Below are 17,484 nucleotides of genomic sequence, written 5' to 3' on the forward strand. Positions count from 1 at the left end.
ATTCGTTACATTAACTATACAAATGAACATACTCATTTGTGTTACATTAACCTTAACGAATAGCCCTTCATTTGTTGTCACATTCATTAAGCAAGGTTAACGAATGTGGCTTACATTATAACGAATGTGGCTCATTCGTTACGGGGTAACTAATAGCCTTACAATAGAGCGAATGGGGTTATTTACCAAAAGGGAAAACACTATAGAATAGTAACCAAGTTTCAAGTTTGTTCTAATTAAGTCACTCATATTTTGTTTTGTCTCAATCAGGTCACTCAACTTTCAATTTGTCTCAATTAGGTCACTTAAATTTCAATTTGTGTTGTAAAACGAGAGGGGTATCTATTATATTATCGTAACCGATACATTTACTGATAAACAATAAAAAAGTGTTGGTTTTAATGACATTTAAGTTATTTATAAACATATAATATGAAGGAAAAAAACATAGTAGTAGAACATTTATTGAAAGTTGAGTCCCAATTGAACTTAAACTGAAAGTTGAGTGACCTAATTGGGACACATTGAAAGTTGAGTGACTTAATTGAGACAAAATTGAAAGTTTAGTGACCTAATTGAGACAAAATAAAATATGAATGACTTAATTGGAACAAATTTGAAACTTGGTTACTATTTTATGAAGTTGTCCCTTACCAAAATACCCCTTACATTATCAAGTAATATAATAATAATATAATAAAGACCGAGACGCCCAAGTCGTGTATCAACAAACTCCCCCTCGTCTCGAGCTCTTTATACTTCATTACTGAAACATCTTTGTCTTCCAGTCAGTGCAACTATGAATCTTGAATGCGTAACAGACACGAACAACACGCTGAAATTGCATTGCAAGATCATAATCGCTTATGTTAGCAAATCGGATTTGATTGTTAAATAATGCATCGTTATCAGACTCCGATAAGTTAACGAGCCACATCGGATCGATCACACGTATAATACTCTTGTTTGATCCGGTACCCAATACTATTACCGCTTCACCCATCCGATTATCGTAGTACCATCAGTTGAACGTGGTGAACAGACTCTGAGGGAAGATCTTCATTGGAGCCCTCTTCATCGTCTTTGGCGGCTTGACTAGCAATATCATCTTTTTCCAGCCATTGCTTGTATCAATCTCGTTAATATACTTATGCATCGGCACCTGCGGCTTGAAGATTTTGAAACCAAATCTGGTTTCATGTTGTAGATGATCATAGAACCACTCAGCCCATTGATCTTTTCCCCGATTAAAAAACGGTCGGTTGGCTAAGGTTCTCACATCCCATCTTGGCATAGTCAAAATATCGTGAGGACGCTTAAAATAATAAATACCGTGTTCCCACTTGACAATATATACTTTAAGCTCCACATCGTATTGCCAGGCAACCAAGTCACCTTTCACATCTTTAGCACTCTTGTACTTCTTCATCTGATATGCCGATGCTCGGACCTTCGCAAGTCTGACTTCTTCCTGTTCATTATATCTGAAGGTCTCGATCATCTTGTTCATGCGATTCACGTCTTGCCCAAACATACCGTCCAAAGCACGTTTCCTTTTCTTATCTTTTGTTGATAAATGACTTGTTTCAATGTTACACCTATCCCGTTCTTCACGTAGACGTTGCTCTATTGCTTCAAAATGTTCAGTAGTGAAAAACGGAATACCTGAATCATTGTTGTTATTAGCATAAAGATCAGGATATTCTTCAGCAGTCACGTCTTCAACTTCCACCTCCTTATATTCAGGCACATTCCCACGTGGAATGCCTGGATTAGTACTTTCTTCATACTCAATCTCCACCTCGACCGTCTTTCCCAATTCCTCTACCTCATCCTTATTTAGATCAAGAAGCAGGGCAATTTGTTCTTTAGTCAGTGAATAATCAACAAACTCACCCTTTTCGATCTCATCCGCATTGACCATACTATATACAATCCCGTTCATACCTACAAATAAAATCATATTAGCTGGTATGACATCAATCGGCTTAGCTCGTGTATAGTCTTTATACGGAACGATCTGCAAATTATGTCCCTCACTACTTCCACCCGCACTCGATCCAGCCTGATTACCTGCCGACGGTGTATTACTACCGTCCGGTTGCTGGTCACCCACACCACCTGCATCCGGATCATCATCATCATTCCTCAACTTTTTCAGCTCGTCTTCTTTGCATGTAAGTTGAAAGATGATCTCATATTGATTATCCAATCTCTCCCTCTGAGCAGCAACTAGGGCTCTCAATTCCCTGTTTTCTCTCTGAATAAACTGAATATGTCTAAACATATTCCACTGCGCCAGCTCGTGAGAAGCTCGGTCTTCTTACATATGAGTTTGTTGTAGATGCAACGGATTTAGCATGTGAAACATTTGAGCTTGGGAAGACATACCATAGAAATTCAGATGAATTGGTTGCATAGGACCCTGAGGACGATTAAATGACATGAACGAGTGCTCAGGTCTTGGCAACGCAGTTGGACTAACCGGTGTAGCTGAGTAGGAGGATGAGGATTTGGCATACGAGTCAATACAGTCTGCAAAACATCTCCAAAGTATGGATCCGACATTGCTGTCGTCACCAATGTCGTCGTTGTCACACCCCAACCTAAGGCGGAAATGCCGGGGCGTGATCCGATTGCTCACAGCTCGAAGATACTATGATGAATATAAGTGACAATATTTAATTAATTATTTTATTCAAAGAATACACACAATATCCAAATACAACAAATCTATTCAAGTAAATAAATATAACAAGTTTAAATCCATGTTTGTCTTCATTATTACCCTAAGGTCTTATATAAGTGTCCATACTTCAACTTCAAGCAACCTGCATATGCGTAGAAAACAAAGTTTGTCAACAACACATGTTGAGTGAGTTTACCACCAATTTTTGCAATAAAATAATGTTAATATAATAATTAAGAGAAATAAGCAGAACATAATAAATGCGGTAATGAAATCAAACCATGAACAAATAAGTTGTCGATTAAAACATTGCCAAGCATGAGCAATTAATAATAAGACGTTGCCAAGCGAATCGGGCGGTGGTCAATGGGAACCCTCCACAAGGGGATATGTCAAACGAATGAACATAAACAAGTAAGCACATAACAAGTATATTTGATTAATCACACGCAATTACACGTTTGCTATTTTTGATATATATATATATACGCATATGTCCCCAAAACGTTTTAGAAAACTAAGTAAAATAGGGGAATGATAAAATTAACCTTAGATTAAAGGCAAGTGATTAATACTAAGGATAAACGAACTAAAGATTAAGCGAGTCGTCCACTACGCGTCGAACGAGATTAATGATCAGAACCTGAAACTTTGAGATATGATAATATTAGTAAAAAAGAACTTAATGCCGCTGGAATTGATCCAAACGGACGTCTAGAACTCAAGTTATGTTATATTTAGGATTTAAGCGAGCTGGTACTGACCATAATCCAAACAGCGAGTCAGAAGTCGGGTTTTGGTCAGTAGCCTTAAAATTTCGTTACGAGAATAAAAGTCTTCTGAACCAAACGTTGAATCCGATCAGAAGTATGAGAAAATTTATAGTCAAACTTGTTGACTGTTTTCCCCTTTAACGGGTTTTAAGCGAATTGACCAGTCAACACCCTTCAACCACCTAAATTGATTGAATGTTATTGACTAGAGAATATATATGAACAATTCCTATGTTTACAACTTACCCAGAAAGTGAAAGTATCAAGAGAAACGAAGAGTCAAAGATCCTAAAGCAAGTAAAGTCAACCGTGTATGCACGTATCTTCAATAATAATGCAAAAATCGAAGAGTTTGATGAGGGACAGAGGATGGTGACGGCTGAGAATAGTGTATTAGGGTTTAGGGATGATTTGTAGCAGAGAAATAATGATATGTTTATATAGGATACACTAAATCGAACTAAATATGGTAACTTACTCGTTTAAGAAACCGAATGAGCCTTTAATGATCAAATAATTAAAATAACCAGAGGATTTCATTCTTGGACAAGGGTTAAGGTATATAGACATGTATCTAGGCTTTGGGGGATTTCTTGGGGCTTAATTCACTTGATTATATCCTAAAATAAGCAATTTTTATGCCAAAAACGAACTAGGAAACGAAATAAAGTTAGCAAACTGTCCATCACCACCATAGCACCGCGCGGCCGGCCCTAGGTCTGCCGCCGCGCAGCGCTCCGGCCATCGGAGGTGGTATATTTCATACTTTGTCAAATTTGGTCCTTTAAGTTTGGTTCTTGATCAATTATTGAACTTTTTATGTTATAAATAAGGATTTAAACATTAATTAAAGCACAAGGGCCTAAGGTGAATATAAGAAAACTTAATAACTCATAAATATTTGATTTTTAATAATAACAAAGATCCAAAAATGTTTCCAGGTCGGGTTATACGTAAACGAATACGGTTTGAAAAATCCAAGATGTTACAATCATGGGAGGCACCGGAGATATAGGAATAGGCACCGGTGTTGGAGATCTTGTAAACACTGGAGATAGTGTATCAACTGGAGGAGTAGGAGATACAGGTATAGAAGCTGGAATAGATACAGGTGTGGACGGTCTCACAGATACAAATGGTTGACTTGGAATCTCGATTCCTGAGCCTCGTCTCACCCTTTGCTTCTTTGGTTTTCGCCTTGATCAACCATCGGCGCTTTATCCTTACGTTTACATTTCTGCTCATAACTTAACTCGGCACTCAGCCCCTAACCACCATCACCACCATCACCACACTCAGAATTAGAATCATCGTGAGCCCGACGATCATGAGATGGCGCTTCATATTCTATGTTGGCAAGATGGCCAATCAAACGCTTGTACCGTGGCCGATCTTGACTACTTTGACCTCTGTAGGAACATAATCGCCTCATTGTCTTAGCATTCATATGTTCCAACCTCATCAGATCTTCAAGATTAGCTGGATCTTTAAATAATGTCGGCTGGAGATCATCTATGGTAAGCTGAAGGAATCTCGGATACATCAAGAACTTGTGTCGGCTAGTGAGATTCTCCTTCAAATGGTAGAAAACCAGTTCAGAGAAACTGAACGGTTTGTTGAGTACCAACGCAACAAATGCCTATTGCAACATCATGCGGCATTTGTCGTAACCACCTTTTCGACCACCAAGGCAATGAATCAAAACATGCATAAGATACTTGTACTGCTGGCACAAGTTAGCCTTGTTGTACATAGACCTCTCCAAATCCCCCTTGCACTTAATCCTCCTGAATAAACCACGTATCAACCCTTTATCAAACTCACACCTGTCATCCACAGTATCCCGAAAATCCAATACATCTCGAACACCCACATCTACCACCACCGGCTTATCTTGAATTGTTGCTTCAATCTGATTATCGCGCTCGTTATACTTAGCCGTCTTCCAGAAAGCATGAATAATACTTTGATAAACCAAAGTATTTGTAGATATCGCCTTGAAGATTCTGGATCGTAATAGGAAACTGATCATTCCTCTAATTATCGGTGAATCTTCAAAATTATCGTGTAAAAAGGCACAGATGTTGTGCTTGTTATCCCACGATAACTGTACTGGAGCTTCTTCAACTTGCAATGGATCCTGGACCTCAGGTTGTTGGACAGGAATAACATCTGGTTGTGGCTCAGGAATAGGATTTGGAACGATCTCGTCAGCCATTCTGTTTTAAAAATGAATAAAATATTAGTAAAATATTTAATAATATCTTACTACTTAACGAATGAGCTCGTCATTCGTTATTATATATTCAAACGAATGTCTCATTCGTTATAAAACGAATCAGTTACATTCGTTTCTTCTAATGAATATGTCTTATACATTAGAAATTCGTTAAATTAAACGAATCATGTGTCTTATTCATTACAAGAATTCCTGAATAATCTCATTCGCTAACTTAGCGAATGAACTGATTATTCGTTAACCAGCAACGAATCAGCTGTACATTAAACTTTGACTACCAAAGGTCAAAATACCCAGAATTTTGACACCATTTAGTCAAAGACGACGAACGTTGTCAATGAATCAATTGATGTTATAACCATTTCATGATTAAACTCAATTAACAGACTCGGAAATCCATTTCATACATTAACCAATGATTCTATATCACTAAAATCATCAACACTGATATCATTTGATTAGTTAAATGTTCAGTTCATATTAGTTTATATAATCACTAAGTAAACCCTAAAACACGGATAATATTCCATGAAATTGATATCATAGTGATTGCCATTACCTGTAGAATAATAACAAGTTAATTAATTGATCTGAAATGTAAGTATGAATTTCTAATAAAATTTTGCAAGAGTTCCTCTTAGTTCTCGATGAAATAGTGAACAGACGAATGAAAGGCCCACTCGTCTGCCTTGGGATTATAAACTTGAAATAATTTCACGCGAATCGAGGTCATTCGTTAAATTTGAAATAACGAATGTTCTCATTCGTTAGTTGAAAAACCTTATTCATTAACATATAACGAATTAGATCTACATTCGTTAAAATTTTAACGAATGATACATTAATCATTCCATTTGCATTAACTGTTTATACGAATGTATTCCATTCGTTAGTTCACTAGCTCAGCGGAAGCGAATATCATTCATAACGAATGTGATCATTCGTTATGCATAAATAACGAATGGCTTGACATTCGTTAAAACAATTTATTAACGAATCACCAAAACATTAACGAATTAGATTTAATCTCATTAATGAATTAAATAATCATTTAGAAAACCAATTAGGGTTTTATGGATGAACTAAACAATCAATTAACCCACTAAGAGTTCCAATTGAATACATTAAAATTCCCGATCACTCAACGATCGGTAAGTTTTAACTTAAAATGGATTTTTTTACTTTAAAATACGTTAAGCACGATTAACTTAAGTATGGGGTAAAACTTGTCTTTTTGATTTGACATTATTTGCCAGCTCGGTAAATCAAAAATAAAGCAGAAAAAGTAAAATCTTTTTAGATTTTGAAATTTTGCAAACCAAATTAAAATGCAGTCAATGTAAAGCAAAAAACAAATAAAATCTATTAATGCTATACATATTTTTGTAAGTTCGAGCAGGAAATCATATTGACGAAGAAATCTCTAAGTAACACTTCAATTTCGATATTATTGTACACGTAACCCAGCGATGATTGCTGATATAGTTATCCTCTTAAACTATAAACAGACTTTTCGGAAACCTTACGATATTATTAAGGTTCAATTAGGCACAAATCTTACGTGGACCCCACCTATGCAATATAATATTTCTATCTCTTATACAGTGAATTCTCACATGTATGTTTTTCATATGACTTTGAAACTATTGATTAACTGTGACTCATGCAAAAATAAAAAAAAATGAAAATAAAACAGAACGTTAAAATTTTCCCTTAAGATCGGTATTACTACACGCAGGTAAGGTTCCATTTTAACAAAATAAAAAGATAAAAATAATTAGAAGTTGTATAAAATCTAAACTCTCAATTCGGATAATACCGTATTATCGCACGGAGAAAGTCCAAGATTTCATACGAAACACCAAGAAAATAAAGCAGAATACTCAAATATTAATCCTCAGGTCGGATAATCTTATCACGCAGGAGAGGATCCAATATTTGAATAAAAATAAAGAAAAATAAAGCTAAATTTCTTTGCAAAATTAAAGATAAAACAAAGCAGAATTTTCTTCAAAAATGAAAGCATGCACACACAGTAATCTTTTTGACTTTTTGATTTTTTATTAAATCAGATACAGTATCACACTTCAAGGTGTTGTATCACTAAATTTGGCATTTTTTTTATTTATATCTTATCAGTTCCTATATAGTCTGTCAAGCCTATTATTGCATATCATATTGCTGGCCTTACGTATTTTTTAATCTAATTTATTCATGTACGAGATCAAACCTGTCAATGTACTATCATTTTCCCTTTTTGCTCAAGTACTCATTTTGAGGAGGATTTTTCAATGTTTTTGAATTTTTCAATATTTGAATGTTTTTGGAGTTTTTAATTTTTCTGTACAAACAAAAACCACAATATTTTTTGGATTTTTAATTTTTTCTCCCTCTAAAAACTACAAATAGCAAAAAACAAGAAATATGAAAATAAAGTGATTCAACCGATCTTTTGAATATCAGTTAACATTTTTAACCCATTTATACCAAGAAAGTACAGAAAACGCGTTTTATCGAAAGCCTTGGTATAAAGATCAAGACGTGATCAGTCAAGTACATAAGAGAACCAATCATGGCTCGATATAGGGTCAGATCAACGATATCCTCCAATTCATCCGGTGACAAATTGTGACCCACGGGAAGAGGTGTCGAGGGAATTTTTCCGGCAGATATCTTGAATCGGATCAAGAAATTGTTCACATATTTTGTCTGATGAATAAAGATCCAGGAATTAGACTGGTGAACTTGCAATCCCAAAAAGAAGCTCATCTCCCCCATAGAACTCATATCGAACTTTGTCTACATCGTCGTCTCGAACTCTTTGCACAAGCTGTCGTTCGTCGAACTAAAAATAATATCGTCAACATAAATCTGGACGAGTAGCAGATCGTCACCAACATTCTTGTAAAATAAGGTACAATCCACAGTTCCCCTCTTGAAGCCACTATCAATCAGATGGTCAGCCAACGTGCTATACCAAGGTCTCGGTGCCTGGTGTAAACCATATAGAGCCTTGTTTAAACGATAAACACACTTGGGATAGTTCGGGTCTTCAAAACCGGGAGGCTGCTTCACGTACACTTCTTCATGAATTTCTCCATTCAAGAACGCTGATTTAACATCCATCTGATAAACTTTGAAATTTTTGTAGGTTACATAGGAAAGAAATATGCGTATCACTTCCAGTCGTGCTACTTGAGCATACAATTCCGTGTAGTCAATGCCTTCTTGTTGATTATATCCCAGTACGACCAATCGTGCCTTGTTTCTCACGATAACCCCACGGTCGTCTTTCTTGCACTTATAAACCCACTTAGTCGGTCTAGCCCTTTTTACTCGGTTGGGTTTGTCAATAAGATCCCATACACCGAGTCTTATGAACTGCTGTAGCTCCTCCTACATAGCTTCAAACCAAGACGGTTCCTTGAGTGCCATTGTGACACTTGTTGGTTCTATCTGAGATAAGAAGCAAGTGTATTGTGCAATGTTCAGAATCCCCGTTGAATGCAAATCTGCATAAGCACATAAAATCGGATCATCTGTAGGAGATACGTTACAATCAACCACATCATCGCATACATTAGCCAACTGGTGTCTCATTCGAACACCATCATTAACATCCCTAACTATTTGTTCCTGCGGATGATTAGAGTGAATCCTTAAAGAAGGATTCGCATGTACAGATACATTATCACCAAGATCGGTGATATTTTCCTCTGCTGTGTCTAAAGAGACAGTCGAAGACACATCTTCAACGAGAATTGGCTCGGTTGCTTCTTGAACTTCATCTAACGATACTGAGTACGAGTCGACGAAGTCAGCTTCATCGGAATATTCAGAACCATCATTAGATGTCTCTGATACGTTAGGAGTTTCGTTCACATCAAAAGAAGAAGAACTTGGAATAGGAAGACATTGTTCTTTCAAATACGATCGTACCAAGTCTTCAGGTATCTCATCAACGGCTGGTGTAAATGAATTAAATAACTCATCAAAATCGAACATCCAATCAGGACCTGTGCCGGCAGGATGTGTAGTGTAGCTTTGACACTCTACATGATACCATTCTTCTACACATCCCTAAGAAAGATTGAAGATTCGCTTCTTAGGAGAATTATAACCCAAAAAGTAACCCTCAAATGCCGTTTCATCAAATTTCTCGGCATCTCTCTTCAACACCGTACATGGAAACCCAAATGGTTCCAAATACTTTAGATTAGGCTTAGGGTTATTCAGAAGTTCATAACTCGTTTTCTTGAACCTCTTTTCCGTTAGGACGGGATTCAACGTATAATAGGTAGTATTCACAGCTTCGTTCCAGAATTGAACGTGAAGCTTAGAATCAGGAAACATTGTCCTAGCAGCTTCTATCAACGTCCGATTCTTCCATTCAGACATGCCGTTTTGTTGAGGAACATACGGCGCACTGAATTCTCTATGTATACCTTTTTGAATACAAAAGAAATCCAATACATTGTTTTTAAACTCAGTTCCATTATCACTCCAAATTCGTCTCACTTTCAGTTTATAAAGAGATTCGATCTTTGTGATAAGGTTCTAAACTAAAACAGGTGTCTGATCTTTAGAACCCATGAATAAAACCTGTGAGTACCTCGAGAAGTCATCGGTTACTACCAAACAATACAAATCACCTACAATACTGGCACTATTCATTGGACCGAATAAATCCATGTGAAGTCGTTCCAGTGGCGTGATAATCGAGTTAATCGATTTGCACGGGTGTGACTTCTTCTATTTCCCCTTTTTGCACGCAACACACTGATCGTTCAACATGAAGTTCTTGAGGGTCACACCATCCACCATAACATTAGTAATTAGACGATTCATCTTGTGAACGTGGGTGTGCCCTATGCGTCGATGCCACAGAATCGAGTCTTCTCCGTTTCCTTGGAGACAAAACACGTTTCAGAGGGTGAAACGTTTATGTTAATACTCATGTTGAGGACATAAATATCATTTGATCAAGGAGATTGCATGATAACCATATCTTCAGGATCGTGTATCCCGCTTGAAGGATAACACATTCCTTGCCTATGAAAATAGTAGTGTATTTCTTATCACAAATCTGTGAGACACTTAACAGATTGTGATCAACTTTTTCACAATAATTAACTCTCTCAAATGTAATCATTCCATTTAAGACCTCTCCCTCTTTCGTAATCATTCCACCATTATTACAAATGAATGCAACATATCCTCCTTGAATATCTTTGAAATTGTTAAGAAGATAAAGATTGCCGGTAATATGCCAAGAGCATCCACTGTCTAATATCCACTTATGTCCTGATACAGACCTGGATGAACTTTACACATAAAGTAAAATGATTAGTTCAAAAAGGCAGCCCAAGCCTCAGTCTTGGGCTCTCCTTTTGAGAATTTCGGAGATAAGTGTAAATTAAAACTTTTGTTTGGTACTTGGGAATATGTGACGGGTTTCTTTGTTTTCTTCTTTAGGTAACCGTCATGAATTATTCCCGAGTCCGTGTTTTTACATATAGGTTGAGCAAAGTCAACAAATTTGTTTAATACACTAGGAACTTCAACCCGAACCACTTTCCTTGGGTTGACGTTAGAATACATTATGAATGAATCATCCATTTGAGATTCTTTTGATTGATGCTTCATTTCAACCATAGGACTGGGTTGTTTAGTTGATGACTTGATGTTATCAACCTTGGCTTTGAATTTCTTGGCCACATGACCAGTTTCACCACACTTAAAGCACAAACGAGTATCTTAACTTTTATGTGGTGGAACACTTGTCTTGTTTTCATGTTTAGGTTGATATACATCAGTTTTTGATTTCTCAATAGTTACCGAATTTGAAACCTCATGAGTTAATCCCCTTTTATGTTTAAAAAATTCAAGATTGGTAGTATTCAAGGAACTTTCCAATCCGATGATTCCACAAACTTTATAGGTTGAAAAACATTTGCAACTGGTTTCACTTGAACATTTGTTGATTTAGATTTTCGAAATTTTTGTTCAAGTTCGGCAACCTTTGAAGTATCATCTTGAAAACCGCTTTCAATCATTTCAGGCTTAAGAAGATTCAATGACACTTCTTTATCTGAAAACATTTTTGATAAGCCTTTTAACTTAAAAACCTTTATTTTGGTTGATTCAAGTTGTGGATTGATGAATTTCATCAATTCCTCATCCGACACAGTAGGCTTGTCTGATTTCTTTACATTAAATGACAATTTCTGGTTTTTCAAGGAATCTCCTGAGAGCTTCGAACCATACACGGCTTGTTCGAATTTCTCAGGTTCACACAGAATATGATTGTCAGAAGGTATGTTATCGTTTTTGACAATCACTTCTGGTTCGATTAATTCCTCAATTGAACAATGTAATTCATTTTCAGTAAAGAATGAATTACTTTTAATATGAACAGGTTCTTGAATTTTTGGTTTTGCTATGTCAATATTTTCAGTTTTGAGTGGATCAACACCGGGCATTTCTGAAATTGTAGATTGCTCTAGAACAGAATGCTCGTGTAGTCTCCTTTGAACGGAGGAGGAATCTCAACATACCCCAAACCCGCTTTACCATTTTTCTTATGCACATTATTGACTTCAATGATGTCATTCAAGAGAAATGAAGAGTCTATAAATTTTCCAAGTTTATTTTTCAACTCCATAATTTCATTCTCTAGTTTGGTAATGTTAGTTTGAAGTTTGAGAACCTCCTGAAAATGTTGATCAACTATCACAAGTTTACAGTTAACTTCCGCTTTTAGATCATGATTGCTTACCGACAAATTCTTGATTTTAAGTGTAGATTGTTCCAACAGTTTGGATTTTTGTCTGAAACATTCATTAATCATGGAAAGTTCGTTTACGAGTGTAGTATTATGTTGTAATGCAGACTCAAGTTTAACTTTGAGTTCATCACAACTAGTACACTCAGTAACAACTTGGTTAGTTACTGCCTCTTGTGATTCATTCAGGAATACATTAAGTGAAGTGTTAGTATATACCTCTTCAATCTTTGCCATGCAGGCGAAAGATTATGTTTGCTTCGGTGACGAGTGATCAGAATCAGTCTCTGAATCAGAAGAGTCACTCCCATCTGTTAAGTTTTCGCCACTTGCATCTTCAAAATGCTCTACTAGTTCTACCATAGCAAGATTTGCTTGGTTTACCAGTAACTGTTGTGACCAATCCAATCCATCGTTAGCCACAAGAGCTTGTGAGCTAGCCACTTTAGTCTGATCCCCCTCTGATGGTTTCATCTTTTCAGATACAGATGTACTTTTTCCTAAAGACCTATCAGTATTACGAGGACCCGTGTATTCTTTCTTCGGCTTATCACACTCTTTGGAAAAATGTCCAAAGTCTCCACAGTTGTAGCATTTGGCTTTCAATTTATCGAACCCAACCCTCTTGTTTAGAGTCGGTAGGTCTTTTCCGGTTCGTTGCATAAACCGTTTTACCTTACGGACTATCATAGCTGTTTTGGTCAAAAATCGGTCTAAGGATCAAGTAACCAAATTAGTTTGTAAGGAATGGTGCTAAGATGAACAATATGAATGAAAATGACAATTCTGGAAATGAACACGAAGATTTATACGAGGAAAAGCCCTTGGTAACTAGTATCCCACCGGCATAAACACCTCGGGTAGTGAAAACTATCACTACCGATTATATTGAACTTGAAAAAATTACAAATGGTGGAATTATAGCCGATCGTGAGTACAAAGTGTTGCTATGAGTTCTTAGTACTAAAAGTGTTGTGTGTTGATCAGCTATAGTCCGATATATATATCAAAGGAAATACAACGTCTAATAACTAACTAAGCTATAATCTCGGCCACGTTCGATTTACTTCTTCAACTTGACCGTTTAAGAACTTGAACGAGAAGGGAAGACTAGGTAAAATATCTCATCCACAAGAATAGGGATTCCAGTTAGCACGTGTTATTCCTGCAAAACATATTAGAAAATAATTGAAGCTGAATTCTGAGGATCCTTCAGCTATTCAGGATCCTCAGTCCTGGTAACAGCTACCAATGATAATTGATCTTCGAGGATCTAAAATCCTGGTCCCAACAATTGCCCCCAAACATGATAGATGTGAATGGGAAATAGCTGTCATGTTTATCCCGAGGCGTATTTGAATATGACGCGACCGTCGGCTGCCATCGTATCATTATCCCTAATAAATAGGTCTTCACCCTTATAACTTCTTTATCATATTCAAAATCACATTCCGGCGATCACAATCCTCAGGTACTCCATTTTCTTCTCTCAAGTCTTTCTTTCATTAGTTTTCGTTTTTCCAATATCTTCGATTATGCCGAAGAAAAACCTGAAAGCCATCTACTGTTCGAACCCTAGGGAAGTTGTTCCTGAACTTAGGTCCCAAGATCTTCTCAAAGACCCTTCATCCAAAATCTGTAAGTTTACTGATGAGGAGATTGAGAGTATCTCTAGTTGTTTTCCTGAAGGAACCGTTTTCAGGCCCTATGACCCTCAAGTTAGAAGCGACCACATTTCTTGTGACTGGGTTTGTTTTCCAGCACTCCCTTTCCTTCTTGGTTTCTCTTACCCCTTCCCCGACTTGACGGAAACCTTATTTTTTTTACCAGGGGCTATATTCAGGCCATGCCGATGATTTGGAGAACTCTACACACCGTTGAGAGACTGATTAAAGAAAGGAACCTTGATTTTAACATCTCAACCCTCTCTTACTTGTATACTTTAGTCACCCATGGCTCTAGCAGGTTTGTGTTTAAGAGTAAACCTTTTCAACCTCTTCCAATCACCAAAACCACACACAATGACTAAAGCTGGAAAAATTAGTTCTTCTTTGTTCTGAGCCACGCCATCCCAAACGGGAATCAACTACCAACCAGATGGATTCTTAAGGGTAGGATAGTGGATCCGAAGGATACGTGATTCTCTCGTTAATGATTAACTGATTAGAATTTTGTTGCTTCTTATGCAGTGTCCAACTTTTCAGACCTTGCTGCTGATTCAGAAGGTGTAAAGAAGGCAAAGCTGTTTCTGTCACTGGATCCTTTTGATAGGACTTTCAAGGTTGTTGGTGAAGAGTTAAGTGATCCAGACGAGAAGATTGCGAGTTCCTCAGAAACGATGTCCAGTAAGTTAGAATTAGTATTTTTTAATTATAAATATAATAAAAATAAAGAAGGTAATAGGTGATAGAAAACTTATCTTTTCTTGATGTTTTTTGTATAGGCGCACTGAAATCATCTTCCAAGCCATCCAAGAATCTGCTAGGTCAATTCCAGCTAGAAGATGTCGACAGCCCTATCTCATCTCGTTTCTCTGAGAAGAAACCGATGAAAAGCTCTAGCCTCGCACCACCAAAGACCATGACTACTCGTTCCAAGGCCAGAATTAACAGAAAAAGAGATCCTGACGTGGAGGTCCATCGTGCTCAACATGTGTTTGATCAACTTTCAGAAGTAAGGATCCTTTATCCACAGTCATAAATGTTTTGGTTGTATCTTTAACTAGTAAACTTCTTGCATGCTGTGGCTAATTTCAAGGCTCTGTACGATGAAAACGTGGCCAACATACATAGGGATCTAGCTAAGTATCGTGCCGGGATATCCCTAAAGGACAAGCTGATCATGGAACTTCAGACTGAGAAGGGTGCCTTGGAGGATAAGTTGGCTCTCGCTGACATCCGAGCTCAGGAGCAAGTGGTTGAGGTCATCGAGCAGGCCAAGGTGTGGGCTAGCAAGGTAGTTTTAACGGCCAGGATCAAGATTGCTAAAGAGGCCGAAGACACTGCCTTTGGCAGGTCCAATTGGAATGTAACTTTGTAGAAGAAGACATTGGTCGAGTTTAGTGACGAAGGTGAGGATGCTGGAGGCGACAAGGGAGATGAGGATGCTGAGACGAATGGGACAAATAAGGATGCTCTAGAGGTGAAGGGTGCTGGTGATGGCGACAGAGGTGAAGCGAAGGAGTAGGTGACGACAATGGGCGATGAAGGATATTATAGACAAGGCCGGAGCTCATTTTTTATAAAGTTTTAATGGTTTTTTGTTGGTGATTTTATGTGGACAATAGTAGTTATAATCCTCAGGATCGATGATCCTTAAGACAATTACGAAAGGTGGTTTGGGTGGAGGGATCCTCTGTTTTGGGGATGAAGCCTTAATCGCCTTTCTTTTCTTTTGTTTCTGCATTGACATATGATAACTTTGACGTAGCCTGATCCGGGTGGATGGTCAATGTTTTGCTGGTGAAGCCCGGATCAACTTTTGCTTATAATAATATAACTCTTTTGATTTCTGTCTTATCATTTGTGTCACAAGGATAGAGGATTCTCAATCCTTAGGACTTTTCCCATTAAGATATTCACCTGTTAGAATAAATCACCAAAAGATAATATAATAGTTAGAGAAGTTGGATTTAAACCCAACTATCTTGGGGACAAGCCCAACAAAACGTGGGGACAAGCCCAATAAAACGTGGGGACAAGCCCAATAAGACGTGGGGACAAGCCCAATAAATACGAGCGACAAGCCGATCCTTGGCGTTGGCCCAATTGTACGCGGTGACGAGTCTAATCCGGCGTTGACCTTAACTTGTGTATATGGTACGTCTACCATTTAATTCGTAGGATCCAAGATATGATTTTTAGCCATGAAATTGTCAGCCACGTATAGTGCATTGGTCCCACAGCCTCCAATCATACCCGGATAATCGTGCACTCTAGGCGAGGTGTCAAAACCCTAATCCGAGAGATAAGTTGAAAACCTTATAAACCTGGCGAAAAGGCCGATTAAACATAGGAGAGAGTTGGCCAACCTGTATTTTCCACTCGAGGGCCCTATTACTCGGCATTTCTGCAACTTGACATACTTGACAAAACAAGAATCTAGCATAACGTATATAAATATAAACATAAAGTAAAATTTTACCAAGCAATGGACAGAAGTAACTGACTAGGATCCAGGATCTTGATCAACAAAAATACTTTTTCAGATGAATCACATTCCAAGCCCTTGGGAGCATGTCACCTTCCGAATTCATTAAATGATATGCCCCCTTTCCAGCTTCGGATTCAATCAAGTAAGGTCCTTCCCATTTGGGTGCTAACTTTCCATCAGCAGGATAAGTTGTATTTTGAAAAGCCTTTCGAAGAACTAAATCCCCAACATGAAATCTTCTGATTCTGATATTTTTGTTGTATTCACCATCTGTCTTTTGTTGGTAGGTGGCCATCCTGAATCTTGCTTGATCTCTAAGTTCTTCCATGGTATCTAGGTCTTGGACAAGATTCTCGTTGTTTGTCTTAGGATCACGGATGCTTGTTCTGGCTGTTGGGTACACCATTTCAGTGGGGATCACCGCCTCGGCTCCAAAGACTAATGAGAACGGCATCTATCCTGTGGCATTCTTTGGATTTGTCCTATCTGCCCAAAGCACATAGGGTAGTTCCTCAGCCTATTTTCCTTTCTTCGTTCCAAGCTTCTTCTTCAGGTTGTTGATGATGATTTTGTTGCTTGTTTCTGCTTGGTCATTTGCTTGTGTATGGATTGGTGTGGAAGTGATCATATTGATTCCCCAATTGTCACAAAAGTTAGTAGTTCTTTTCCCAATAAATTGGGAACCATTATCACAAATAAATTCAGAAGGGATTTCAAATCTAGTAATAATATTACGTTTAATAAATGATATAACTTCCTTCTCCCTAACTTGAGGGAAAGCCTCAGCTTTCATCCATTTAGAGAAATAGTCTGTCACTGCTAATATGAAGACTTTTCCTCTGGAGCT

The 17,484-nt window shown here is 37.5% G+C and overlaps 1 protein-coding gene across 1 annotated transcript; it reads right to left on the reverse strand.

Annotated features, from left to right (window-relative positions):
* Nucleotides 1-16,012: 16,012 nt before the first annotated feature.
* Nucleotides 16,013-17,091, reverse strand: LOC143628098 (uncharacterized). Its single transcript, XM_077097768.1, has 3 exons — nt 16,685-17,091; nt 16,516-16,585; nt 16,013-16,066 (listed from the first exon to the last, which is right to left on the reverse strand). The coding sequence occupies exons 1-3, from the start codon at nt 17,089-17,091 to the stop codon at nt 16,013-16,015; spliced, it is 531 nt and encodes a 176-aa protein (XP_076953883.1).
* Nucleotides 17,092-17,484: the final 393 nt, after the last annotated feature.

Source organism: Bidens hawaiensis, unplaced genomic scaffold (assembly GCF_021521415.1).
Source record: "Bidens hawaiensis isolate Kalapana, Puna unplaced genomic scaffold, B.hawaiensis_p1.1 tig00004795_1, whole genome shotgun sequence".
NCBI lineage: Eukaryota > Viridiplantae > Streptophyta > Magnoliopsida > Asterales > Asteraceae > Bidens > Bidens hawaiensis.

Excerpts from the sequence above, each read along its gene's own strand:
- LOC143628098 (XM_077097768.1), bottom strand. The coding sequence starts at position 17,091 with ATGCCGTTCTCATTAGTCTTTGGAGCCGAGGCGGTGATCCCCACTGAA. Across the intron at positions 16,586-16,684 it reads AATGTGATTCATCTGAAAAA|ATTCTTGTTTTGTCAAGTAT; the intron begins GTATTTTTGTTG and ends ACGTTATGCTAG. Across the intron at positions 16,067-16,515 it reads CCCTCGAGTGGAAAATACAG|GTGAATATCTTAATGGGAAA; the intron begins GTTGGCCAACTC and ends TTATTCTAACAG.